Source organism: Lepidochelys kempii, chromosome 9 (genome assembly GCF_965140285.1).
Source record: "Lepidochelys kempii isolate rLepKem1 chromosome 9, rLepKem1.hap1, whole genome shotgun sequence".
NCBI classification, from domain to species: domain Eukaryota; kingdom Metazoa; phylum Chordata; order Testudines; family Cheloniidae; genus Lepidochelys; species Lepidochelys kempii.
The window spans coordinates 33,768,873-33,788,912 of record NC_136388.1 but is presented as its reverse complement, the minus strand read 5'-3'; the positions used below and the strand labels follow the sequence as shown (position 1 = coordinate 33,788,912).

General features: G+C 41.9%; 1 protein-coding gene and 1 long non-coding RNA gene across 3 annotated transcripts in view; one reads left to right on the top strand and one right to left on the bottom strand.

Annotated features, from left to right (window-relative positions):
- DNER (delta/notch like EGF repeat containing) overlaps positions 1 to 20,040 on the bottom strand; it is a 276,274-nt gene that overhangs the window by 1,631 nt on the left and 254,603 nt on the right. For both annotated transcript variants that reach the window (XM_073359834.2, XM_073359835.2), the window contains exons 11-12: positions 17,285 to 17,416; positions 7,003 to 7,249 (exon numbers count right to left, since the gene is read on the bottom strand). In XM_073359834.2, the coding sequence (XP_073215935.1) occupies positions 7,003 to 7,249; positions 17,285 to 17,416 (379 nt within the window). The remainder of the gene's footprint in view (positions 1 to 7,002; positions 7,250 to 17,284; positions 17,417 to 20,040) is intronic.
- Positions 1 to 20,040, top strand: part of LOC140917316 (uncharacterized) — a 75,594-nt gene that overhangs the window by 35,443 nt on the left and 20,111 nt on the right. The gene's annotated exons all lie outside the window — the stretch shown is intronic.

The following is a 20,040-nucleotide window of genomic DNA, read 5'->3' as shown; positions in this document are numbered from 1 at the left end:
ATATATCCATTAGAGAGTCAGGTTGAAACTGCCAAGATTCTATAAAAGTTTGGAATGCCGATAAAACATTAATGCCTTTTAGTGAATCACTCTCATGAACACTTATTAAAATGTTAGGTAAAAAATATGCTGTAGATATGACCTGACTGTAGAAAAAATGCCTTCAGAAATAGTTGTAAGTAACTAGGAGCTTTAAATAAAGAAATAGAATCATAGGGATAAAGAGATAGAAAAGACCTCAAGTCTATTTTCCTTACAGGGCTCCACCACATAAGACTCTGAAAGTGAAATAGAAGGCCTCTCAATTAATATACAAGGAATTCCTCTAATTTTAGATTCCCATTTAGTTCCCTTCATGCATATGACATGTTAGCTCTACTACTGAAAAAAACAAGGTGGGTGAGATAATATCTTTTATTGGACCAACTTATGTTGGTAGAAGGGGCAAGCCTGCAAGCTTCACAGAGTTCTTCCTCAGGTCTGGAAAAGGTAACCAGCGTGTCTCCACTACTGTAAGCTATTCAGGCTGGAAATTGTGACTTAGAAGTGATGTTCTGAAGAAATTATTTAGGCTAAAACAAAAACCAATCCCATATTGTTTAAAGAATTGCATACAATTTCCCCGTTCTCCTGATTTAGTTCATGGCTGTTTTTGGTGAATTGCACCAACCAAGATGGGTGGAAATCCTATAATTTGAATGATGCAAATCTCATGCAAGGAAAATACTCCAATTCTCAACAAGCCTAGAGTGAAAAACTTGTTTTTACTTTATGACTGACAGCTTTCTTCCATATTATACACAAAGTTAAATATATTTGGGCCACTGACTTCATCAGGGATGAATCTGTGCTTTAGTTGATATTCCAGGATCTGTGGAACCAAGCACTCTTATGGCACGTTACTAATCAATACGATAAAGATGAATTTCTGAACCATTTCCTCCTCTATCATTTTCAGCAGGAGTTAAAGATGCAGATCTTTTAATAGGCATGAAAGAAGATGAAAACTCTCTGGTGATTTATGGTGACATCCTGCCCTTTTTTGACAGAAGCACACTGCAGATGCTGAGAGCATACTACCGGTTGCACACCTTGTACAATGCAAGATCCATTCTCCTGTGAAGATCAGGGTGGGCCATGGTTGACTAGCACACGCTAAGACAAGACTACGGCACCTATACTAATTGTTTGTGGCCTGGATGAGCCTTCTAGATGATAGACCACATGCCTTTGATCAGCCAGGCTCTGCTTATAACACTATAGCTAGTTAATATATTACTCAGAGGTCTCAAAATGTAACTATAAATGGGGAATCATCATGGAGCAGGTGTGCTTCTAGTGGAGTCCCGCAGCGATCAGCTCTTGGTTCTATGCCATTTAACATTTTTATCAATGACTTGGAAGAAAAGAAAATCATCACCAACAAAGGCTGCAGATGACAAAAAAGATTGACAATGTTATGTGATAGAAGTCTACTATTTCCTGAACATGTACCTGCTATTGATTCTAAAAAAAATTTCACACTGTAAAAATACACCCTTCATTTGACATCCACCCACACATGTGTATATAAAGAATACCCAGGCCTATATTTTCCAAAGTGAGTAGTGATCGTGTGTCCAAACTGTGACACCTTAAAAGGAACCTGATTTTCAGAAAGCGCTGAGAACCTGTTCTTTGAAAACAGGCCCCTTTAATATGTCTCAGGTTGAACACCTAAAATAAGTCACTTTTGAAAATGTAGGCCTTGGTAGTCTCAATATATATACACACGTCTGTGTAAAAGACAACTGTGAAATTGTGATTCCTCTGCTGTTCTGGGAGCACCAATTTATACTGCTTTCTATCTTCTGAAACAGTAATAAAGACTGAAGTCTGCACACTAAATCTTAGAAAAGTACCAGCATGGCAGCTGCATAGTAGATATTTATATAGCATCAAATGATTTATTTCTCATTTTCCGTTTTTGGCAGCACACAAATATTATTTGCAATTCAAACATTCCTTTTCATTGACATTAACTAGAATATATTTCACAAAGGTGCAAATAAAAATCCTTTTTATTTACAGGTTCTGGCATTCTCTCTTTTTCTTAACTACTGAATGCGGGCTCCAAAAACCAGTATGAATGCAGCCCCAATCTAAAAGCTTTTTTATGAGCTCATTCACCTTGACTCTCACTGGTTTTACTAAAAGGTGTTCCTTGGCACTATGCAGAGATTAATTCAGAGCAGGTCACATAGCTAAAGGAAAGACCTCCAACAAACAGTTCAGGTCCCAAGATTTGAAAAGTCTGACAGCAGCACTGTTTCACCTTTTCAATCACATCCATCAACAACTTGCAGTGAAAATAGTTTGAGTCAAGGTGAATGAGCTTATAAAAAAGCCTTTAGATTGGGGCATTGAACCACTAAGTGCCCTCTGCCCACTCCTGGAGCAGGAGAAGCAGTTACCTCACCATACACCTTCCTCTCTATACCCAAAGAGGGTGGTGGGGGAGTGAACATCTAGTACCCCTTGAAGATTAAGGAGCAGAAGAAAGATTCCAGCCATCAGGCAACCCCCTCCCCACCCAAGATAACATCAAAGGAAGAGGAGGCCCTACAACCCATAGGGTTAGGGGTCCCTAAGCTTCCAGTGCAGGAGACGCTAGTTAGGGTAGGGAAGAAAGTCCCAAGAAAGGGGATGAGCAATACTTGGGACACTCCAAACACTGCGCTGAAACATTCAGCTGCTAAGAACAGCACCAACAGCTGGGACAATTTTTATTTGGGTCGCATATCCCTGTTGTGTACAAGGCCTCAGGATTCTCTTTAAATGTCACCAATGTCCACTTCTCCTTACATCTGGGAAAATACTGTTGCACAGAGAATGAACAATATAAAAAATTGGGAAAATATGGCCACCAACCACACCATTGCTAAATCATCCTTTTGCCTGGCATACTAACGGTTCCAGTTATCAGAAGAATGTGGATGAGAGTAAATACTCTTTCAGTTCTCTAACCAGGAACAGGAAAGGGGCATAGCCAGAGTACATAAGAAGAGCCCTACTGGGTCAGACCAAAGGTCCATCTAACCCAGTATCCTCTCTTCTGACAGTGGCCAGTGCCAGGTGCCCCAGAGGGAATGAACAGAACAGGTAATCATCGAATGATCCATCTCCTGTCACTCATTCCCAGCTTCTGACAAACAGAAGCTAGCGACACGATTCCTCCCCATCCTAGCTAATAGCCACTGATGGACCTATCCTCCATGAATTTATCTAGTTCTTTTTTGAACCCTGTTATACTCTTGGCCTTTACAACATCCTCTGGCAAGGAGTTCCACAGGTTGACTGTGCGTTGTGTGAAGAAATACTTCCTTTTATTTGTTTTAAACCTGCTGCCTATTAATTTCATTTGGTAACCCCTAGTCCCTGTGTGATGAGAAGTAGTAAACGACACTTCCTTATCTACTTTCTCTACACCAGTCATGATTTTATAAACCTCAATCATATCTCCCTTAACCATCTCTTTTCCAAGCTGAAAAGTCCCAGTCTTATTAATCTCTCCTCATACGGAAGCCGTTTCATACCCCTAATAATTTTTGTTGCACTTTTCTGAACCTTTTCCAATTCCAATATATCTTTTTTGAGATGTGGTGACCACATCTGGACACAATATTCTAGATGTGGGCATACCATGGATTTATAGAGAGGCAACATGATATTTTCTGTCCTATTATCTATCCCTTTCTTGATTATTCCCAGCATTCTGTTTGCTTTTTGACTGTCGCTGCACATTGAGTGGATATTTTCCGAGAACTATCCACGACTCCAAGATCTCTTTTTTGAGTGGTAACAACTAATTTAGACCCCATCATTTTATATATATAGTTGGGATTATGCTTTCCAATGTGAATTTCTTTGCATTTATCAACATTAAATTTCATCTGCCATTTTGTTGCCCAGTCACCCAATTTTGAGAGATCTGTTTGTAGCTCTTTGCTCAGTCTACCTGGGTCTTAACTATCTTTAGTAATTTTGTATTATCTGCAAATTTTACCACCTCACTGTTTACCCCTTTTCCAGATCATTTATGAATATGTTGAATAGGACTGGACCCAGAACAGACCCCTGGGGGACACCACTATTTACCTCTCTCTCCATTCTGAAAACTGACCATTTATACCTTTGTTTCCTATCTTTTAATCAGTTACCAGTCCATGAGAGCACCTTCTCTCTTATCCCGTGGCAGCTTACTTTGCATAAGAGCCTTTGGTGAGGGACCTTGTCAAAGGCTTTCTGAGAATCCAAGTACACTATATCCACTGGGTCCCCTTGGTCCACATGCTTGTTGACCCCCGCAGAGAATTCTAGTAGATTGGTGAGGCATGATTTCCCTTTACTAAAACCATGGTGACTCTTCCTCAACAAATTATGTTCATCTGTATGTCTGACAATATTTTTCTTTATTACAGTTTCAGCTAGTTTGCCTGGTACTGAAGTCAGGCTTACAGGCCTGTAATTGCTGGGATCACCTCTGGAGCCCTTTTTTTAAAATTGGCATCACATTAGCTATCCTCCAGTCATCTGGTATAGAAGCTGATTTAAATGATAGACTACAGATAGTAGTTCTGCAATTTCACATTTGAGTTCCTTCAGAACTCTTGGGTGAATACCGTCTGGTCCTGGTGACTTATTGCTGTTTAATTTATCAATTTGTTCCAAAACCAAAGGCTTCACTTCAGCAATCCTTGACTAGTGTATGGCTCCTAGCAGGTAGTAGACAGGCATAGTTAGAGCATTTTCAACAGGAAGGGCAGAGCACTAGAAAACCGCTGAGGGGAGCCCAGGCCCCAGGCAGGAGGAGTAGCCGTGAAAGGAAAGGTGGGGTACTCTGGAAAGTCAGGAGCCAAGAAACAGCCATGGTGAGCAAACAAGATAAGGAGTTCCTGTCTACTTTAATCTGTGATTACTAGCACTGACTTTTATCACTAACACCCTGCTGCAGTAAATGATCACATCCGATACATGTGACTGTATCATTAACTGTTCTGTCCATTATTTGGCTTCCATTTTAGCTGCAGGCATACACCATTTCCAGTTCTTATTTGGCTGCCTACTGAAATTAAATATTCAGTTTATACACACCTACTTTAAACAGCTGTTTGTTACATCAGCATAGGACAAGGGAGGGCAAACTATGGCCCGCAGGCTGGATCTGGCTCATCAGGGCTTTCAATCCAGCCCATGGGATTGCCAGCCCCATGGTGCAGCGGGACTAAGGCAGGCTCCCTGCCTGCCCTGGCCCCGCACCACTCCCGGAAGCTGCCATCACCACGTCCCTGCAGCCCCTGGGGGAGAGAGGCAGAGGGCTCAGTGCGCTGCCCTTGCCTGCAGGGACTGCCCCCTGCAGCTCCCATTGGCCAGGAATGGGGAACTGCAACCAATGGGAGCTTTGGGGGTGGTACGTGCAGGCAAAGGCAGTGTGCAGCGGAGCTGCCTGCTCCACCCCACTCCCAGGAGCCACTGCTGGACGCGTTGGCCACTTCTGGGATTGGCGCGGGGCCAGGGCAGGCAGGGATCCTGCCTTAGCCCCGCTGTGCACTGGGCCAGAGCCCGTACCCTGAACCCCTCCTGCACCTCACACTTCAACCCCCTGCCCTGAGCCCCCTAAACTCCTGCCCTGAGCCCCCTGCCACACCCCTCCTGCACCCCAACCCCCTGCCCTGAGCCCCCTCCTGAACTCCGCACCCCTTCTGCACGCCAATCCCCTGCCCTGAGACCCTAACCCCCTGCCCTGAGCCCCCTGCCGCATCCTGCACCCCAACCCCCTGCTGAGCCCACTCCTGCACCCTGTACCCCAACCCCTTGCCCTGAGCTCCTTCCTGCACACCACACCCCCTCCCACACCCCACACTCTCTCCTGCACCCCAACCCCCTGTCCCAGCCCTACATTCATGGTCCTGCATACAATTTCCCCATCCAGATGTGGCCTTTGGGTCAAAAAGTTTGCCCACTCCTGGCATAGGAGCAGGATGGAAACTGATTTATAGACTAATACAATGGTCTGCTATGCTGATAGTATCAGCAAGATACCTGCCATTACTATCTCACAAATAGCAGTTCTAAACTACACATTTTAATCTCAAATGCAATTTACTCATTGTAGTTGGTGTGAAATGTTTTAATTATATTTAGACTGCTGCACTGAACAAAATGCATGCAACTTTCTTTTAAAAACCTTTTCAAATTAATCTATCTTCTTCTTGGGCATCTAGCGCAATGGTATTTGACTGTCTCACAACTATTAAAGGATTTATCCTCACAATATTCTTGCGAGGCAGATAAGACTTATACCCATTTAGTGGATGGAAAAACAGAGGCACAGAACAAGGTCACACCAGGAATCTGTGGCAGAGGTGGGCACTGAACCCAGATTGCCTGAGTCCTGGTCCAATGATTTAATCACACACAAGATATCAACCCCTGGCATTTTGATGATTATTTAGGAATTTTGTTTTGTTTTGCTAGGTGTCAAAATAATTTTGAAAAATATATGCAACAAAACAAATAAAACGTTCCCAAATGCATTATTCATTATTACCCAAAGTACATGGATGATAAAGTATGGAATTTTGATATGTAGATTTTGAAATGTGTAAATATAACAAGAAGAATAAAAACTTACAAAATAAAAAAAAATACTTGCACACTTCCCAAACGGAAACACCTTACAGACTGATGTAAAGGGACAGATTCAGCTCTCAGTTACACTGTGTAAATCCAGAACTCTACTGCCTTCAATGGAGTGGCACTTGATTCACACTGTTTAACTGAGACCAGATTGCAGCCCAGATATAATGACGAGCAATTAAAACAATGCGATATTTCTAATTTGGAAGCAGTACAGCCTTCATATTTGTCAATAGCAATTGGCTGATGCTGTGCTACTACACAAGAATTTGAAGTAGATATAGCAAAGAGATTCCATTTACTTTCCCTTTCCCCACAACAAACCTGGCATGTCGGATAGAAGCAATTGCACTACTAAATTCACTGTCAATGCTTCTACAATTGTAGAACTCCTCATAGGCTGGCCTGGAAGAGCCTTGGTATTCAATGCGGCTTATGCGACATATCCCCACAATCAGAATGATCAGCATTAGGACAAATGCGACACAAAGGGCTCCAATTATGATGTAGAGGGAATGACGAGGCATGTTCGTTAGACTCTCTGCCATGTGCCCAGACTTCCACTGCAGATCTAGCAATAATACATAAATAAATACAAAAATGAAATTATTATTTATTTCCTTCCTGTTGAATAGAAGTTTTGGGTGCATTAATTTCCAACATTTCTGTACAGACTTCTGTTGTTAATGATATTCTACTTTAAAATTATATTTTACATTTGAGGCTCTGCCTTGGACATAGCTGTATTTAACATGCTGTAAATACCAATATCACAAAATCTGAAAGATAATTTTGATTTTAGTTGGCTCTGTAACTGCTGATTGATGCAGGGTTCTCATTATTGGCTCTGCCACTGATTTTCTCTACAGCCTTGAGCCCTCCATTTTCCCATCTATACTTTCATCGTTTATTCATAGCTTTCAAAGTCAGAAGGAAATTACATTTCCTAGTCTGCTCTTCTATTTAAAACAAAGGTCACAGAATTCCACACAGCTACCCTGGCATTGAGCCTTGTGTTTGACTGAATCCAGAAAGGCATTCAGTCTTGATCTGAAGACTGCAAGAGAGAGAGAATCCACCACTTCCCTTGGTAGTTTGTCCAATGGTTTATCACCCTCACTGTTAAAAATTGATGCCTGACTTCTCATTTGAATTTGTCTGTCTTTAACTTCTGGTCATTGCTTCTTCTTCTGCCTTTCTCAGCCAAATTAAAGCCCTTTGGTACCTGATATTCTCTCCTTGTGAATGTACTTCTACACTATAAACAAATCACCTCTCAAACAGATTGAGTTCTGTAAGTCTTTTGCTGTAAGGCATTTTCTCTAGCTCTTGAATAATTTTTGTGGCTCTTTTCTGCATCCTCACAAATTTTTCAACAGCTGTTTAAAAAAAAGGGGACACCAGAACTGTATCCAGTGTTGGCGTCACCAATGCTATATACAAAGGTAAAATCACCTCTCTACTTCTATTCACTATTCCCCTCGTTTATACATCCAAAGATTGCATTTGCCCTTTTTGCCACATCAGTTCATGGCGGAGGTTGGGGGACAACTCATATTGAGTTGCTTGTCAACTATGACCCCTAAAATCCTTTTCAGAGTCACTGTTTTCCAGGATACAGTTCCCCATTCTGTAGGTATGACTTGCACTCTTAGATTTATGACCTTGCATGTGACTGTATCAAAATACATTTTGTTTGAATGGGTCCAGCTTACCAGATCACTCTATATGACTTGCCCTGTCCTCATCATTATTTACCATTCTGCCAATATTTGTCTCATCAGCCAGTATTATCAGCAGTGATTTATATTTACTTCCAGAGCAGACCTCCAGATCTTCTTGGAATTAGAGAATTGTAGGCTTGGAAGGGACCTTCAGAGTCTCTGTGCTCAAGGCAGGACTAAGTATTATCTAGACCATCTCTGACAGATGATTGTCTAACCTGCCCTAAAAAATCTCTAGTGACAGAGTTCCCACAAAAATCTCCAGTGATGGAGATTATTCTCACTCAACAGCTTTGAGACACTCACTTTTATGTAGCACTTTAAAACCAACAGTTGCTACTATTACTTCACTTGCAAAAAAAAAAGAAAAAAAAAAGCATCATTCTTGGACACAATTAAATAATTTAAAGGACTCCTGCAGGGCAAAGCAGCTGGAAATACTGGTAAAAGAGGTTCCTGTGTGGAGAAAGTTTCTCACTGATTTGCGAGCATATATCTCAAAGGGTTTGCAAAAAATTAAAGACCCAACTATTAAACTATTAAGTCTTTCAAGCAGTGCAATATACAGCCATAAACAAGTAGACTGTACTTGATTATAGGCAATCCAAGTCCTGAGCTTCCCATACTTTCTACCCAAGGAAGCAAAAAAGAACAGTTCTTAAATCTCAGCTACACGTTCTGGGAGACTACAGTTGTCTGCCTTGATAAAATAAGCAGGATTCACTTGCAAAGAATGCATTTCAGTATTCCGTGTGTGAGATCCAGATCAGGAGATAGCGTAGCCTTGGTGTATCCTCACATTAGACTGATGCCTTTGAACACAAGCCTATTATTTTTGCATCAAAACATTTCCACTTCATTTCAGCTATATAATCATCAAGAAAAACCACATAAACAGTACTGAGTCTCTGCATGTTTTATGTTGGGTGATTAGACTCTAAATAAATAGATTTTGTTTTATAATACAGTCAAAGATTCATTTAGGGCCTGACTGCTCCTAGGCCTTACAAAGGTACACGAGGGCGAGGAGGTGGAAGGATCCACCACAATTGCAGTCCCTGTGCTCAAGGGGAAAAGCTGCTCCCTTCCTTACTCCTCTGGGGTGCCCCAAAGGGATAAGGAGGTGAGATCCTGGTTTTAGCCCCCTACACGTACAGAACTAGCTGATCACATTGCAGGGAGAACCCTGGACCTGATAAATGAATTACAGTACCGAGCAGGCATAGGCTGTGCAAGCCCTTTGCATCCTCTCTGAGGCTGAATGCCTCATGTGGTTTTCTTACAGGATGGTACCTTAAATAAAGGACTAAGCCCTTAGTCTACAGGTGACTTTTTGTATCTTATCTGCTCCATCTCCATTCATCAAGTTACTGCTGATATCTAAACTGACTGGAAGATTTGAATCTTCCATTGCTTGTTTGTCGTCCTCAAATCTGGTGATTTCTATCACTGGTCAAACTACCTCCAACTGAATATCACCTCTACCCCATCTGTTGTAAACTCTTGGCAATCTTTTAAAATGTTAAGGGTGGGCTTTGGGGTTTTTCCCCCCCCACAATTTCTACAATAGTACTGAATGTCTTCATGGCTCCTGCAGGAATTGTAAACGGCTTGGCACCAGTGCTCAATCTCAATGAATGGAGATCCATTTGGACGCAGAAGTCTGACACTGTGTCTATAATTTATTTTCACTTCACGATTGAACCTGCCATGTCACATTCCATCCACCATCCTCAAATGGCCCACTGAGTACTTAAAACCAGACTGGGACAAAGCACTTAATAAGATACTCTGGGGTTGGTGGGATTGTGGACTTATTTATTATGTCAAAGAGTTGCTATTGCCAATAGATGACTGATTTTAGGAGCTCATCTGCTGGGTGGCATCTGGGGACAGAGTCCTGATTGACTATGTATAGCAGTGGTACAAAAGGAGGCTACAGGGTAGACAAAAATCACTTGGACAATGGTGCAAGGAAATAGTGAGGTTATAACATCGGGTAGGACAGCTCAGTGACAGGCTGAGAGGGAAGTAAATGGGCAGTGTTCTTTGTTTCTGTGGAGATGATGAAAGATTGATGCCACTATTTCCTCAAGTTTGTGTTTGCTCAGATTATCTTGTACCCTTTGTATAGCTGAGAAAGCTTTCAAGGCTGCTTGTTTGTATTTGCTTTTGCACAGAACCCTGAAATTCTGATTAATCCCGACCACAAAGCATTTAGTTATGTACTGTTTTTAAGGATTTAATATTGTAATGTTCTCTGCTGGCTAGTGAATAAAATTGCCCAGCTGTATGAAGTTTATTTCAGTTTTGGAAAAGCCTTTGTTTTTGCTCCATAGCACATCTATCAGACACTGTTCTGTCAGATTGTAAAATATACTCGGCCAAATTCAGACCTAATGTCAGCAGATACATCTCCACTGGAGGCAAGGAAAACCTGATTCTGACCTACTGTCTTCAATCTCTGGATGATAAGGATGTGAGGAATTTCTTCTGTTCTTTTTCCATAGATAGAATCTGAAAGATGCATGGCACATATTCCAGAGGTTAAGAAGAAAGTGGTTGTGACTCAAATTTATGATCTTCTCAGTTGCCACAGCAACCATGATAAGATTCAGTAAGATTGTAGATTATGACATATACATATATACTCCTAGGATTACCCTGTGAATGATTTTCTCTGAGTAATACTATCATTTAACTTTCCTTGCTGATTATCCATATCCGTAGAATCTGAAAAGATATTAGTGCTGAAAGATAATGTGCAGGCAATAAGTGGTTTATAAATGGACAATTTTACACATAGTTGCAAACTTTAATCTTACATTATCCTCATTGGCCAAGAGTATTTAATTTTAGTGGAAAAATTTTTCTCTTGTGTAACTCAGGTTGGTTGCAGTGTCCCTCTAGGATTTATTTTTAATTCCATTGTTTTTCAGTAGACACTGCTGTCACTGGGAAAAACCACAAAATGATGATATAAATGTGGGGTTTCATTGGGAGGCAAATTATTTCTTGCTGAATTGACTGACTGGAGAATATTTGGAAGGTAGTTAAAGGATACAGTTTAACACGTAGTTGAAGAGCCTTAACTCTGAAATACCTGTAAAAACAATAACCCCAGTGTAACAGATAGTTGGATCCGTTGTGAAAAAGCTGCACTGGATGTGGAACTGCCAATTTTAGACAGTTTCTCTGCAAAAGGATGAAGTAATGCACAATCTCACCAGCCTCCTTTCTGATTAACAGCAGCTCATCATAAAAGGCAAGGCTGGATCAGTTTAGGAATGTGGCTGAGTTACACCACCACACTCCATCTCCTGTGAAAGTCTGGAACTCGACTTCATCGCATTTTTGAGTCAATCAGGTCAGGAGGGTGGATCAATCACATGAAGCTAGTGCTTCGGTGGTGAATTTAATTTCCAGTGTGTCAGTATGTGGAAACGGCTGAGGCTGTCTGATGGATGGTCCTCTTGGCTCTGACAAGGAGGTATACACTGCTGAAATGGAGGCAGGTTAGTTGACATATAAAAATCAATGGGCCAAATTGAGACAATGAACAATAGGATCAACTCCAGTCAAGTCAACTGAGGCCTGGTCTGCACTAGAAAATTAGGTTGGTTTAATTACACTGGTCAGGGGTATGAAAAATCCACACTCCTGAGCAGCATAATTAAGCCAACCTAAGTCCTTGTGTAGACAGCACTAGGTCAATGGAAACATTCTTCCATTAACCTAGCTACCGCTAGGGAGGTGGATTATCTATGCTGACAGGACAACTTCTTCCACCAGTGTAAATAGTGTCTATCCTGAAGCACTGCAGCTGTGCCACTGTCATGTTTTAAATGTACACAAGTCCTGAGTCATGCCTGTTTATACCAAGTTTGAATGTGGCCCTTTTCTTTTGTAGGCATACTACGAATTGTACTTGGCCTCTAACCATTTAGTCATTTCTTAGACAACTCAAAGATAGAGAAAAGGAGTTCCCTGAGGTACACGGCTCTTTTGAAAACTCTATTGAAGATCAAGTGTTTTCAATGCTATTCTGAAAAAAGATTTCTTCAGAAATCCATCCAGATTTATTTTGGTAATCCTTTATATACAAGCTGAAATCCTGGCTTTTTTTCTTTTCTAAGTTTAAGTGTTTTTAAGGTATAAGTTTAATTCTGTAGCTTTACACCAAGTGCTGAACTTTTTTGGTTGTATTATATTTATGTTTGACTGTTGTAAAGTGCCACATGTAGGTTTTCTAGACAGGTGCCCTATAAATGACATGTTATTTGCAGAGGCAAGGTGGGTGAGGTAATATCTTTTATTTGACCAACTGCTGTTGGTGAAAGACATAAGCTTTCAAACTTACACAGAGCTCTTCTTCAGGTCTGGGAAAGGTACTCAGAGTGTCACAGCTAAATGCAAGATGGAACAGATTGTTTAGCATGAGGCGTTAACATGTTGTAAGAGGCCATACCTCTGCAGTCATAGGACCAAGGACGGTTAGTATGGTATAGATTGCTGCAATGAACTACAAATCCAGTGTCTTTATTGATGTTTAGTGTCTAACAAAGTTACAAATTTAAGTTCCCAGGCTCATCTCTTGAAGATGGTGTGCAAGTTTTCTTTGAGGACAAGGACTGAGAGGTTATATACGGAGTGATCATTTTGTGAAAAATGTTCGCCTGCCGCCAATAGGGTGTTTTTGTCTTTTATCATTTTTCTGTGTGAGTTCATTAGAGAGTATAGTGATTGTCTTGTTTCACCCACGTAGTTGTTACAGAGGCATTTAGTGCACTGGATGAGGTACACCTTATTTTGTGATAGGCCTGTGTAGTACACAGGTATCTTAAAAGGTGTGTTGTGGGGGGTATTTATCATGGTAGCAGTGGAGAAAGATGCAAAACCTGCAGACTGTTCTTATGGCTTGGTGTTGGTGGGTCCTGGTCAGTGGGGAGCTTGCTTCCAATGATGGACTTGGCAAGATTTGAGGGGTTGTTTAAAGACCAGAAGAGATGATTTACAGTACCTAATAGTATAAATCTATTTTCTAAACATTAACATGGCAGGTAAATTGCTATAGGCTCCTGATTGCAGCATCAGCAGGTGATATTATCCAAGGCATTAACATTCAGATGTCCATAGGGCCACCACTGGTGAGAACGGGGTGGAAGACAGACATGGCTATTGGCCTAGGCCCTGTCAGTGGAACTATGAAACAGACTAACACAGTAAGTCTCACTATACAGCAGTAGTAAGCGTCATCAGTGCATGTAGCTGCTATAGAAGAGATCCAACAAGGGGTTACTGCTGGTGAAGGCAATGCTTAAGGAAGCCAGGGATATAATGTGAAGATCAGTCCTCGACCATCCAGGACACAACTGGGGTGAAATGCACAACCCACTGAAGACAATGACAAGACTCCCATTGATTTCCATGTCTGAGTGCAAGCAGGGTTAAGCCGAGAGACAGTTCTCCCCACTGAGCAGAATGAGGTCTAAGCTCTGTGTGCACCTGCCCCCTTACTTACAAATGGGTAAATAAGTAGAGTGGATGTCTTAGAATCATGGGCCTAGGCATGAATCTCATCTTGCTAATCAGGCACATAATATATCTCTACACTGCAAAAACAGGTGTGTTCTTAACTCAGATCTAGTTAAGATAGCAGTGAAGACACACCAACTGTGCATTTAACTTGGATTAGCACCTTAAGGTAAAGCCTATAGAAGAGCCTGGGGTTGAACTCAAGCTACTAATGCAGTTAAAAGCTGAGTTGCTGTCTTCATTGCTATTTGAACCTGAGTTAGGTACCCTGAGTTAAGAATATACTTTTTTTTGCTGTGTAGATGTACCCTTAGCAATAAATTCCCCTCACAAGCTTTCTCCTCTGATCAGGCAGGAATAATTTTTCAGATGTGCAGCAGAGGAGGCTTCCCTTGCTCTCAGTCCTGCTCATCGCTTTTCCCCTTGTGCTGATACATGCAGGACTCTACCTGAGGACCTAGTCCTCAGTGGATCTAGAAGTCTGGATAAAAAGGAGGATCCCTGAACAGATGCTGCTAATTTCATAGCTCAGCTTTGCAGTGCCCAGTAAGTACATAGCTCTGCCTGTCTTCCTTTTATGTATTTTCATTCCATTCCATAATAGTAATGCAATTATTATATCAAGGTACTCCAGGGAATGCATTTCTAGAGGATTATTGCATGTCTCAAGGAATTAAAATCATTTTTCTGTCAGCCCACTGCCTACCACATAAGGAAGCTGCAGTCACTCAGAATGGCATTGCCTTACTGATTACATAGATGTGCCCGGTTCAGGTATCACTATGCCTGAGCAGGCCTCACAGACCTATTGAAGGCTCATCTCTGCCTCGCAGAAGCAATTCTATAAGAGGACCTGTAGAAGGCACTGCACCTAAAAGCTCCCCGGACTGCAGCATGCACTGCCTTCAAACAGGCAGCATGCACTGTCTGCAAATCAAAGGTGAGACACACAATGGATTTACTATCTTGGGAGTGGCTAGCAGTGCTATCCAGAAGCAGAAATCAAAGGATTGCAAGAGACCATGCAAAAGGACCCAAGATGGCAAGGAAAACTTTGTACAGAGACCAAACATAATTTGGCCCTTGAAGTGGTTGATATCATCAACACTGTGTCTTTAATGGTTTGTATTTGTGCTGTCCTATGATTAATCAATGAAACTGAATTCATGAACAACAAATGCATAGATTTAGGCCTTAATCTAGCAAATGCTTACATGATAAAAAGTATGGAGTGATTGCGCTCCAACAGAAGGGTGAGCAGAGGTGACATGTGAGTAGAAGTAAGGTTGAGCTTTAGGCACTGCCTGCGTAGAAATCAGTCTCAAGAGCACAGGATTTAAAAAGAAAAGGGTTTGGGTGGAAAGTGGGCATATTTAAGGAGACATGGTCCAAAATATGATCCCCCCTATTATAGAGGAGCTTAACTACACATATACTTCTTTGGCTTTATTCCAGTAGGAGTAACTTTGTGACATTCTGCCAGGTTCTCACTAATGCAGGATGGGATTCTCCTGAGTACCTTCTGAGTTCATTACTTTTTATCTTGCACTTATTCATGCAATAGTCTGCAACTGCACTGGGCAGCTTCAAGCCCTTAAATCAATCTGAGTAACTATCTGATATTTGGAAGGGATCCTTCACTGTAGTATGTGAACAGTGAAATGGTCAAATATACCATTAAACTTCCCAGTAAAGGAGACAGAAGTGCTGTCAACGACCAAACACAAGGCCTCAGTGAAGCATAAACATAGGGCCTGCTTTTCAGACGTGCTGTTCTTCTGCAGCTCCAGCTGAAGTCAATAGGAGTCTCTGAAATCAGGCCCAGTGGTGAGTTGTCCCATGAGGGACAACAGGTTCTAAAAGGGCTTCTAAATTTAACAGCCCGCCAAAAGTGGCACCTTAGGCACTGACTCCGTGGGTGCTCCAGGGCTGGAGCACCCATGGGGAAAATTTGGTGGGTGCAGCTCCCCTCCCCGCCCTGCCCCAGCTCACCTCCACTGCGCTTCTCGCCTCCCCCTCCCCCCCCCCAGCTTCCTGTGAATCAGCTGCTCGCATGGGAAGCCTGGGAGGGCTGAGAAGCAGGTGGCGGCTTTGTGCTCAGGCCCAAGGAGGTGGAACAGAGGAGAGCTGGGGCGGGGGGGGGGGCACGCGAGGAGGGCTGCCCACACTGCAGCAGGTAACCGGTGGGGTGGGGGGGAGGGAACTGCTCCCTGCCCCAGCTCACCTCCGCCTCCCTGAGCCTGAGCACGAAGCCACAGCCTGCTTCTCAGCCCTCCCAGGCTTCCTGCGCCAACAGCTGATTTGCGGGAAGCGGGGGGGCGGGCGGAAAAGCAGAGCAGGGCGGTGCGTTCAGGGGCGGAGGTGGAGGCGGAGCAGAGGTGAGCTGGGGCCGGGCATGGGGCGGGGCGGGGAGCTGCCGGTGGGAGCTCTGCACCCACCAAATTTTCCCTGTGGGTGCTCCAGCCCCGGAGCACCCACTGAGTCGGCGCCTAAGGCACCACTTTTGATGTGATAAGTGAGGGGAGTGGCCGCTCCCCCCGAGCTATGCTACCCAGCCCTTAGGAGCCAGAGGGACCTGCCGGATGCTTCCCGGGAGCTGCCCCAGGTAAGCATTGTCGGGACTGCCTACCTCGCCCACCGGCAGGTCCCTCTGGCTCTTAGGGGTGGGGTGGGCACCCACTACAGTGGCCCACGAGACCCTCCTGCCCGGTTCTGGGGGCAATCATGGGACGGGGAGAGGGGTGGATGTGGCAGGGATCCAGGGCAGGCCACAAGCCCCTCATGGGGTGAGGAGGGAACCAGCTGTTAAGATTTTGGCAGCTCATCACTGATCAGGCCCATAAGCTTTACGTTTACCGAGTTAAGGTGTAATCACAATTGTGAAATTAAACTTTGCGATCACTAGGTGCACCAGCCAAAATTTTCAGAAGTGGCCACCAATTTTGGTGCCCGCCTTGAGACACTTTGGGTTCAATTTACAGAGGTGCTGAGCACCAACAGCTCACACTGACTTCTGCTGGAGTTATGGGTGCTCAGCACTTCTGAAAATCAGGCATATGGTGTCTCAAAGTTGAACACCCAGAAACAGAAGCATCTAAAAATCAGTGGACACTTTAGAAAATTTGGTCTAAAAGACTAATTTTAGGATTTTATGCAACCTTGCTACATTATAATTCTTTTTAGAGTGCATTTTCCTTCATTCTGTGCATATCGAGGTATTGTTTAAGAACTGCCTACGATTCTTTTAGTATAATGTTGGTCCATTATTAGACGTTTCCAGGACAATGAGTTATACATATATCAAAAGGCTATTACAAAGCAACACAAACAATCTTTGTAACACTTACGAATTTCACAATTTGCTCCAACCCAGCCGTGTGGACAATGGCACGTATAACCGTTGGGTTGGTCTATGCAAGTCCCAGCATGGTGACACGGATTGCTGTCACAGTCATTTATATCAAATTCACATTCTTCACCTTAAAGTAAAAAATAAAGATGCTTGTGGATGTATCATGTTGTCAAGCCAGTTGTGTCATTTCAGTCACTAAAAGCAAAAGTTAGCTAGATTCACAATGTTGTCATTAGTATTAGTTATTTCATCCTCATATATCAAACATTTATTGAAAGAATAAAGACCATATTTGTGACATTTTTTTGTTGAATTAGCTGAACATCTATAATTTTCTTTGGTGAAACAATATTTTGCAGTTATATATCACTTTCCATCTCAGAATCTCAACATGCTTTTACAACTGTCAAAGAACTAGGCCTCAGATACCACTAACTGACTTCACTAAGTTTACCCTGATCACCTGTCTTCCAGGCCTTTACTTGAAATACAAGACCATCCTTCTTCCCCAGTCAAATGTGATAGAACTAGTCAGTACAGTAAGACCAGCTAATACAATCAATTCATTAGCTATTAAGGGCTGCCATGAAGTGAAGACTCAAGTCCTATTTAAGTTTGTGGAAGGACCACACAGGATCAGGCCCAAAATAATATTCTCCTGTTAATCTAACAGAAAGCAGCATACAATTTAAAACAATAAATATGTGTTTATATATTACTGACAAATTGACAGTTATCTTTTACATAATTGACTGAACATCAAGACAGATGTAAATTAGCTTAAAAGCAGTGTGTTTGGATTATGCCAATCATATTAATTTGAAAATGAGGCAAAATGACTAAATTGGCTGCATACCTTTGCTCTGGATGTGCAAACTGATGAATATAAGCACTTCAGAGCTTACAACAAACACATATTATGTAATAAAATGAAGTCCTTATTTAGATCCCAATAATAGTTCAAGGTAGACAGATCTGCCATTTTCAATACCATCCAATTAGTATATTTGCTTACCTGAGCATTTTCAAACTGTTATTTTTAAAATCTAGTCTGAAACAGATGTGTCACACACAGTGTTGAACAGCTGTTTACTTTAGTGAATTCTCTAGTAGCAGCTACATTTTGCTGCTATATTTTTAAAACTAAACCAATTCTATGCAATATTAACAACTTTCAGTCTTTCAAGGTTGATTATAACCCAGCAATGTCCAAATTAATTAGTTTCCTGAAATAAATATAATCCTTTATGTCTGTGTAGAAGACTTGGAGTTGATTGCCTATTAACTAGACCATTTGTAAAACTGTCCCTTTATTAATTGGGCAATCAGTTTCTGGGGAAAAGAGACTGTGATATAAAACTACTACAAACTACAGAACTGTGCAATAAATGTACCACAACTCTGCATATGAGAACTAACAAGTGCAAAGATATTTTTAAAGGTTTAAAGCCAAAGTCAGCCCTTGGATGTATACAGTACACATGGCTCCCATTTATTTTTCTAGGACTTGCAAGATTCTCTTTAGAACACATCATCACCATTCCTTAGTTGTCCCAGGAGGTCACTTTTGTGCTTTCTCCAGGAGCTAAATACACCGCCTCTGTAACATTCCAGCCCATTCCAAGCTATGAAGTGAAAGATCAATGGCCAAATTCTGCAGTGACTTACACCCTGTGCAACCTTCCCTGAAGTCAATGGACTACATCCTGCTCTCTCACACTGGTGTAAGACAGAAGAATTTTATATAATGAGGTTATAAGCACAGAACTGGGCTACAAGACAATGCAGGACTCCAGTCTTCTCCATAACAGTGCATCCCAAGTAGACCAGCAGATCACTTGCCTCTCTTCCAATCTATAATGGAGATGGTGGAAGAGCACATTGCTCCTCCACAGTGTTTCTTAGTTATAAGGTGTCCCTTTGCTGGAAACTATAGGAACAATAATGGAAACCCTAGTAATGAATGGGGAGGTTGCCACCAAGTGAGATCAGTAGTAGACAGATAACAGGGGCTAGTGTTGGGCCCATGTTTTAAAGACTCAGCTTGTGGCAGCTACTCTTAATGCCTCAGGTCCTGTTTCTAGGTCTGCAGCTTTTCTATGTATTTGTTAAAGTATATACAATAGATGGTCTTTGCATTTAACAACATCAAACAAAGAGTAGGTCATTAAAAACATATCTGAAGGAGAAACCATAAGAGGTTTCAAAACTTCATACTTATTATTTAAATATCCCAGTCCAGCATCAAAAATCTTTTAACAGCATGTTCTCAAATGTCATTAGACTACAGAAAATGTTACAAAATGTAACTGATTTTAAGCCATAACCACTTCTACAGGCACGTTAAAGGAAAAAAACAATTTGATGCAGATATGGTATGAAAAACAAAGTTAGGATTGACAATATACAGCAGTATTAATCATCTTAATATACAATGATAGGCATGCATGTCCAATGGAAATGGGCTACTAGATGAAAAAGAACATGAGCCAATGGATATCATGCCCTGAGATTGCTAGGCTCTCAGCTGAAAGGAAACCTGTTAGCAAAAATTGTTAATGAAGTTATAAAGTCATTTAGGAATTATTTGTGTTTGGCACAAAAGACAGTGAGCACCTGATGCCAAGTAACAACATTTAGTATTTGCATTTCTACAGTGTTATACAGACATTTTATCAGGACAGCTCCAAACAACATTTAAAACATGAATTCACATCCAGTGATTGTATGAACTACTGAGAAAGGTTGAGT